Below are 9,140 nucleotides of genomic sequence, written 5' to 3' on the forward strand. Positions count from 1 at the left end.
GATACCCAAATAAGCAGCTGTAGTCTCCGATAGATCAGGAGATACGTCTTTAAGAGGCTGTGCGCGTTCCCACGCACGGTAATCAGTTTCTGGCAGACAGTCACTTTTTGGCACAACACCTGTTCTGGCCTCACTTTCGTGTTTACGGGGTGCTGGGTTCATCTTGATGGCGACCCAGAGAAACTCAAGAAAAAAAAGCTGAGTGTAGTCCACTTGATTGAAATAAATTTATGTGTGACTACATAAACATGTAGTTTTTATGCGTCCTGTGTGTCTCAGCTGACCCTGCTATGATAATGACACTTTGCAGTTGTGCAGTTGGTTTGCTGAATTTTACTTACGCAGAGAAGAATTTGTATTCAACAATAGCAACCTGTGACCTGTTACTGCTGCCAATATTGCATTCCTTAAGGTGTTTACAGTCCTATGTTAAAATGGACAGCATTGCTCATATGCGGTAATTAGATGAGCAGCCGTACCACTGAGAGGTTATTTTTGGATGCAGAAACATTGAAGCATATCTGGATTTCAAATACGTCTCCCCTCTTCCATACAACTATAGTGTGGCATCTGAAAGTATGCAATATGATACAGCCACATGTTTTTCTAAATTGTTGAGTGTAGTGTTTGACAGTCATTACGGCTTTAACACGGGAATTTAAAAAAAAAAAAAAATTTAAAAAAAAAAGCACAGAGAAGTAATAAAAAAAAGGCCTTTATTGTTTGAAGCCTACCCACAGTAAATTCAGACTGTAACCTGGAATAATAATGAAACATAGCCCCACAATAATAAAATCATTCCAACTAGTATGCACATACACGTGTACACTCACTGACACACAGTCACACACACAAACAACACTACAATCAAACCAGAGAGGCGTCCATATGGTGAAAGACCTTGTGAAGGAATGATGACACCTTTACATCCTTGAACCACAAAGCGTAAAAAGGTAAAAACAGAAGCATGGTAGTTGTCTGAGGCAATGGTTTCTTCTCTCGACACTTTAAAAGCAAGACCTCAGAGCTGCAACGATTCCATAGGTGACCATCAATGAAATACAGCTAAACTAGTAAAAACATAATAATGAAAAAATGCTGATATAGATTAGAGACATACCAGAAACAGATTTTGTGTATACCTTTGATAGCATTTGCCCCCGTCATTGGGTAGAGTTCTAGACAGTCAAAGTTGATATGGATGGAAGAGTTAAGTATAGTGCAACATTACTGACTGATCACTCAATGGTACAACCAAAACAGCTCATCACATCACTGCCACACCAGATTGTCAAGTCTTACTGTAGTTCATTTACTAAATTCAAACTCCCACAATGCAAAAGAGAACTGTGCAGATGGAAGCACTGTGCTCACGCTAGTCTAGACTAGTAGCCACAAGTTGAAAATAGTAATAAAAGCTTTAAAAACTACAATCAAGCAGTTATTACAAATAGAAACTAGCAAAAATAGACTCAAATGTCAAAATCTCAGGTAAAACTTTCTTTCTTTATGGATTTTGATTAGAGAAATAAATATAAATTGTAACAAATAATTACCAAACTTACAAGGAGGTCTAAAGGAGACCCACATTATCAGTACTTCATCTTTATGGCCACTAGAGCCAAAACTTAAATAGGTTTAATCTCAGACACAATTACCCTGTCACTGAAGTGCTTTAGGTGTTCAGGCCTCAACAACTGACCGCTGCTTTTCCATGACAAACAGATATACCTTGTCCCACACTGTGCTTTTAAACCCACCTGTGCCTTAAAATGCTGGGACCTACGTAGAGAAACCACATTATTAATATGTGGGCTTTGATAATAAAAAAGAAGCATATGTCCCTGGCAATGTCATTCAGTGTCATATGGAGTTTCACGTCTCCTTCCTGCTTGCTGAGTCAGCATGATTTTTTTGGTCTCAAGAGTGTTAAGGAGCGCTTGGAGGACAGTCTTCAAGCAAAAGGTGAACCTGAGGTTGTGTCTCCTGCCACAGCACTAACTGTTCTTCAGAAAAAGGCAGAAATGCTCGGAGGTCATTCAGCTTTGGGACATTGAGGTGATGATTTCATCTAATGCTCTTTGGAGTATAGTTATGCTCCGGAGTTTCCAAACTAAACGGAGCCACTGGCGTGGAATTACCACAAATAGAATATAGCGACTCTAAAAGCCTTCAAGCACAAAAAATAGTATCACAACCAATTTCATGTAAGGTATATGGTATATAGTTCAACTACTGTTCCATATGCTTAATATGACAAGTCGTAAAAAGACATACACTTAAAACACATTGTTACATGAAATTGGCCACAATCACGTATATTAAAGTACACAAACTGTTCATATTCAAAACATATAATTAAAAAGTATAATGTCATCTTATGGGTTTTTTTCCGATCAAAATCTGAGTTGAAGACAAAAGGAAAAGAAAAAAGGTACGGGATTAATGAAACCCATCTGGTCCTCCTCAGCGTTTTAAAGTTGGACATCGTCATGGTTTACTCTGCTGGTTCTGCGACACATGAGTATATATAATAATATAAGTAGGACATGGAAATGGCACCAGCAGACCAACAGGTAAACGCATCCATATAACTTCCATTTTTCCATTCTAACTGAAAGGAACATTTCTTAGTATTTCCCAGATTGGATTTATCGACTGCATCTTGCAGCAGGATCTCTGCAGCAGCTTCCATTTCAGTGGGCATAAATATTGGTCACGTAATAAACTTTTGACTTTTGACGAGGACTGATTGTGCAACATCAGCCTTGAGATAAGACAGCAGCCAGACTAATGTAGAATACTGTCCCTAAAACAAAAGAAAACTTCAAAAACAAAAAAAGAAAGAGGAAACTGCATAAGATGGAGACTGAATTTCCCCAATGACTTTTTAGATTTCCCACAGAAAAGTGTGGAGGACAGAGACACTTTCTTTGCATTGCTGTGCACATGTCCATCCTCTCTCCTTGCACTTCTCCCTTCAGAGTTCGAATCCTAGTTGTCATCTTGCTGGAGTGTTAAATAAGTAAGGGGGCTCTAGATGATGTCAGCTGGATTACATGATGGTCTCTTTTTCACCTGACGGCTCCGTCTTGGCGCCTCCCGCACCGTCCCTCCCGCCTCGCTTCTCAAGGAGCGGCGAGTGCTCGGGCACAGCGGCTGGCGAGTCGCCCTCCAGCCTGACCTCGCTCAGCTCTGCTCCTTCCTCTTTTTTGGATGTGCGGTCTACGAAGTACTGCAAGAGCCCGGCTCCGAAAGCGTCGCCCTCCACATTCAGTATCGTGCAGGTACGATCGCTGGAGAAGGATGCACGGAGAATGATTTTAACAACAATTCAGTCGCCACGTGTGAACAGAAACTGTGGCCTACAGTACATGAAATGCAGCGGTTGTGTACTTACACAAGCCAGTCAACGGCCAAGATGAGAGAGATGTCTGTGGTCGGCAGTCCTACTGCTTCCAGGATGATAGCTAGGGTGAGAACACCACCAGCAGGTATACCTGCTGCTCCAACACTGGAGGCTGTAGCCGTCACACTAACACATTATGAGGGAAGGTGACACAGTTAGACATAGAATTAACATTAGAAAATATACCAACTCAGTTTAAATTCAATATCCTGATGAGCGACCTGATAAGCAGACGTTATTTTATTCTCGCTGTCGAACTGAGGACTTACAGGATGGTAATGACTTGGACGAAGTTAAGGGAAACTGCGTTCAGCTGAGCGATGAAAACGGCAGCCACACACTGGAAGAGAGCTGCTCCGTCCATGTTGACCGTCGCCCCGATGGGCAGGATAAAACGGCTGATGTGCTTGGACACGCCGTTATTTTCCTCCACACACTTCATCATCAGGGGCAGGGTGGCAGAGCTACGGAACAGGAAATGTTTGAGTGTTTGACGGCGAAAGGTATGTGAATATGTGCATTTGTGGAGGAGAGTGTGTGTGTGTGTCAAACAAGAGAAGCTCAGTATTTAATATTTAACAGCCAGAGAAAGTAAATAAGTGCTAGTGAGAGAGAGAGAGAGAGAGAGAGAGAGAGAGAGAGAGAGAGACACACAGTCAGAAGCAGGGAGCAGTGAGTTTATTACCTGGAGCTGGTCCCAAAGGCTGTTGCCAGAGCTGTGAATATCCCCCAGAGGAAGGTGTATGGGTTCTTCCTTGTGATGATAAAGTAGATAGCAGGAAGCACAAGAAGGCCATGGATCGCATGTCCAATGATACAGCAAGCGATGTATTTGCCCAAGCTGGCAAACAGTTTGGCAACATCATCCATCTCTACGATCTTGCCAGCAACAAGGAACATGATACCAATTGGAGCATACCTAAAAAGAGACAGGGAGGGGAGGAAAGACAGCACAGTGCAGATCGGGGGTTTAGAATACAACACAAAAACGATCAGACGTAGAAACAGAAACATGCTAATTTCACTTACCACATGATCCAGGAGACCAGAACCATGGTGGCCTCGTTGAAGGAGTTGAAGAACTTGATGAGGATCTCTCCCTCCTCCCCCAGCTTCCTCAAAGCCACGCCAAACACAATGGCAAACACTACCAGACCTAGAATATTCATGCCGTCCTGGTCTTTTCCGATAGGTACCTGGAGACGCACAGGGGGTGCATATTAAGAATCCAAACGGGACACGCAAATCAACTTGGTGTATTTGTGTTTTACATGGATGACTAGGCCGTCCACTGTGCTCACCTTCTCCGCTGTGAAGTTCAGGTTTCCGTCGGTGCCGTTGATCATCTTGTAACTGGTTGCATACTGTTTGGGAAAGAACGGTTCACTAGCTTAGTACAAGCATCCATTACATGAATACAATTTCAAACGATACAGAATCAAGGTCAAACACTCACTGATCGAAAGGCAGCAGACACCAGGTTGGAGGGAAAGATGTTTCTGTGGAGAGGAAAAAAAAAAAAAACATACCGTGATCAGTGTTTGTAGATAAGATGGAGTCGGTTCCTTTTATTTCAGGTATTTATTTTCCAGATCTCTATGACCTCTGGACGTCAGTGACAGTTGAGACGGAATCACAAGGTTTTTAATCATGTTGACATAGCTGAGAGAATTTCACTATTAATCCCCTTTCCTTACACTATGCCCTCATTTATGAGTCATTCTCTATGAACAAGTGCTGTATAAAACTCATGAAACGCATGTGGCCCTCATTCTCTTATTCCTGCAGTGGATTTAGAATAATAAGGCATTAACTTCACAAGCTCTTTGCAGCCATTCATTGGAGCTCTGGTGCATCAGGATTAAACATCATGTGACAGTGTGACCGTGCAGCATGCAACCACCAGATCGCTGACTTAATTATGGCTCAGCTACCGCCGAAAGAAAGAAAGAAAGAAAGAAAGAAAGACAGAAAGACAGAAAGAAAGACAGAAAGCCTGCTGGGTTATCAAGTCAGCGATTGAAATATTTATTTGCATATTAAAATAAATTCACACTATGCAGGTTTTTGCTTATTCAGTCAGTTCAGTTTAGTTCTGGGGTCCAGATTCATCAGGCCTAATGATTTAAAAACAGAAGCAGAGTCGTTCTGGCCAAACTGCAAGACTGGGAACTGGTTGCTATTATTTGACATGACACAAGCCTCCAAACTGTGTCATGTTCTGAACTGTATTTTGTTTGACAGAGCAAACCCGCCTTGTACCATGTATTCCACAGTTTATAGATGGGCAGGTGGCACTTCCTTGTTTTTTTTTTGTTTGTTTGTGGCTACACGTTGTGCTATATGTTTCGCTTCTGTCTGTTTCAGGTTTCACAAGAATAGTTAGTCTGTGACCCAATTAAAAAGAGACTAGTAGATAGTGACATGCGCTGTACGGACTGGAAAACCCTCTGACACGAACACATGCTTCCTGGTTGTGTATAGTACATACTTGACAGCACAAGCGAAGAAAATGAAAAGATTGCTTTGAATAGGGCCACACACGGTAGAGTACTGTCGCACGCTCTCAGGTAGGTGTGTAACTTATATGACGGGCAGCTGATTGTTCCTAAACACTGTGACGTCTGTCCTGCGTCTTGTTACGCCTCCCCAATGCGACATCAGGGAGCACCTCTTTCAAGTCTATGTAGAAGAGGAAATTAGTTTTCCTACACAACAGTGGTTCTACAAGCTTGATAGGGCAGATAAAGAAAACGTTGGCAGCAAAACAAACAACGATTTAAAATGAAACGATATGAGAAGTCGACAATCTAGGTCAAGTAAAAGGAAAATGCCAATGTTCGCTCGTATACTAGTAAATATAAAGACCTTGACAATAAAAACAAGGTGCTTTTAATCTACTTTAAAAATAAAGTCGATTAAAACTACAAAATACATCGTAATGTGCTGTCCAGTGCCACAAGTGCTGGGAAAAACTTAGAAACACTGTACGTGGTCAATAAATCCACAGACATGAAGGGTTTGAAGTGGGAAAACAAAACAAAAGGCAGGAGATAAGAAATGTCAACAAGGATGTGCAGGAGTGGCTGCAGATAAACACACAGCTTCATATGTGTTCTTAGGCTGATAAGGGGCATTTTCTCTAAGTGTGTGTGTGTGTGTGTGTGTGTGTTAGGACAATGACAAATAGGCAATAAAGAGATCATGTGTTTCTGAACAATGACCAGGCCATTTTACGCTTTGATGAGCATCCCCCCCCCTCCCCCCACCTACTGGGTTTGTTGTCGAAACTAACCAGGACACAAACTGAGAGGGCTCGCTCTGATGAGAGGCTCGTGTTTTGCCGGCTGTTCTATTAGGATATTGTGTCAAAAGTGTGTGTGTGTGTGTGTGTGTCTGCGCTGGTAGTGTCCTGCACAGGACAGCAGCAAGCTAGATACATCTGGACAACAGAAACGAGATGCTGCATTCAGGGCCATCATTTGACAATGAGCTGGACTGTTGGACTGATTCTAGAGTCAATCGGACAAGGCTCTGCTGTGAGGTCCCTTTTTATTTTTCCCCCATCACAGGCATTAAATATGAGCCAGAGTCAGACTCAATGCTCCGGAGCTTTGTAAAGCAGACCATTGTTTTGCAACTTGTAGATATGGTTATGTAAGAGTCTCTGATTTAAAAAAAACAAAACAAAACAATGTTGGTCTGTGAATGGATAAGTTTTGCCCTGTTCCTTGTATGCCTCTCATCTGGCAACTCAGGACTGCCAGATGAGGGAGGACAGAGAGACATGACTGTTACAATTCATGGAAATCAGCACTTCATGCTCCAGAGGATTTTCTAACTAACCAGGCATAATTGTGCAATAACGCCGGAGACACTTAATGTGAAACATGATGGCAACTTTAAGGTCAAACCGGTGCTGGTCTGTGGCCTCAGGACAAAGTCTTAAAGCGCTGTCAGTAGGAAACACATCTGTGCACCAATCATAAACAAACACAGAATGGATTTCCTACAATGACTGATGGTGCGTCAGCAGATTTTTTTTTACACTTCACTTTATTCCTCTGTGGATGAGCCTGGCGCGTCTCATGAACGCCACATGAGTGTGACACGTTGTTTTTTATTTTTAAAAAAAAGGCGCATTGTACTGAGTCTAACTGGAAACGGAAATAAAGCGCGATCTCTGGGTAAAATTAGAAGAGGCGTCGACTGTGCCGGGTTTTATTTTTTCTACGAGATGGGGGCTGTCCCAGCAACAGGAAGAGTTACCCCCCCCACCACCACCCCACATACATACACGTGTTATGGCTAAAGATGATGAAACTCTACCGGCACGTTTGGTGATCGTGAGAAGAGCCCGACGTGAGGACGCGGCTCAGCTGATGCAACTGCTTCTAGTCATTACACACACACACACACACACACACACACACACACACACACACGTGTTCACACAGATACCAGCTCATTGTTTGTGCGCCTTTCTGTTCCCAGACTAACAAACACACTGAAAACCTGTTTCTTGGCACTCAGGGGTTAAGTGAACATACGAGCGTGTGTGCTGAAGTGTGTGTGTGTGTGTGTGTGTGTGTGTGTGTGTGTGCGCGCGCTCGGCAGGTGAGCTAGAGCTCCATGAACTCACCTGATCAAATCTAAAAAGGAGTCGATCACTTCTTTCGACGCAGGCACATTATCGTTACCCACGTTTTGCGCGCTCGTTTCGATCTCCACCGACCCGGGCGATATGATGAAAGCCATCACGACCCCGATGGACGAGGCGATCAAGGTGGTGACCAGGAAGAAGAGCATGGCCCAGCCGCCAAGTTTGCCCAGGGCTTTAGGGTCGATGCTGGCCGCCCCGGACACCAGACTGCACACCACCAGGGGGATGATGATCATCTTCAGCAGCCGGATGAGCAGCTCGCCGGGGAAGCCGATGTAAATGATCTGGGTCCTGGTCAGCGCCACGTTGCGCACGCCGAGTCCGATAAACACGCCGATGATGACCCCGGCCACGGTGAGAATCACCAGCAGGTTGGCCCTCACTATCCTCTTCACCCGCTCCAGCAGCGGCTCCGGACTCTTCCTGGGGCTCGTCAGCCCGTTGGCGAGCGCCTCGCCGTTGGATGCCTTCTCCTGATCCATGTCTATCTTTTCAGCCATTACGCGCCTTAAAGCTTCTCCTTTGACTTACCGCGAGAGAACAAACCCTTTCCTCAAAAACTAGTGTTACTATGACGGAAGCACCTTTCAGTGTTACTAGCACGCACTACCGGCTTAACTCCAGCTAATACGCGCCGCTGCTGCTCGTATGCTACTTATGTGTCCGGGGACAGTCAACCCCCACCCGCCGTGACGCACGGCTGAGGGCGTGTTTAAATGGGAAATGCATGTTCATGTGAACTCATCGCATCCGCTACGAGCTTTTAAATAAATATTGTGTGTTGGTGTAAAAGGTAATTGCCTTGGAACCTGATGAGAAAGTCGAATATTTCTTGGCTGCACTTTATCATTTAGATCCATGGGTTCTGCTCCTGTCTCATCCGTCTCTTCAGCTGATTGTCATGTCCCAAAGCTTGAGCTGAACATCTGGATTAGCAGATGTTCTGGGTCAAACACTGTGGTTTTTGGTTGTTGAATTATTTGGTCTGGAGATTTAAGAATTTTTATTTATAAATGAAGAGGTAGATAGATGATATAGATAAAATGTACAGGGTACATATACATGGAT

General features: G+C 43.7%; 1 protein-coding gene across 1 annotated transcript; it reads right to left on the minus strand.

The window, feature by feature from the left end:
- Positions 1-699: 699 nt before the first annotated feature.
- Positions 700-8,720, minus strand: slc1a5 (solute carrier family 1 member 5). Its single transcript, XM_026371917.1, has 8 exons — positions 8,052-8,720; positions 4,866-4,908; positions 4,711-4,773; positions 4,439-4,605; positions 4,095-4,328; positions 3,679-3,873; positions 3,401-3,535; positions 700-3,296 (listed from the first exon to the last, which is right to left on the minus strand). The coding sequence occupies exons 1-8, from the start codon at positions 8,570-8,572 to the stop codon at positions 3,056-3,058; spliced, it is 1,599 nt and encodes a 532-aa protein (XP_026227702.1). The 5' UTR covers positions 8,573-8,720; the 3' UTR covers positions 700-3,055.
- Positions 8,721-9,140: the final 420 nt, after the last annotated feature.

The sequence above is a fragment of the Anabas testudineus genome, chromosome 13 (genome assembly GCF_900324465.2).
Source record: "Anabas testudineus chromosome 13, fAnaTes1.2, whole genome shotgun sequence".
NCBI lineage: Eukaryota > Metazoa > Chordata > Actinopteri > Anabantiformes > Anabantidae > Anabas > Anabas testudineus.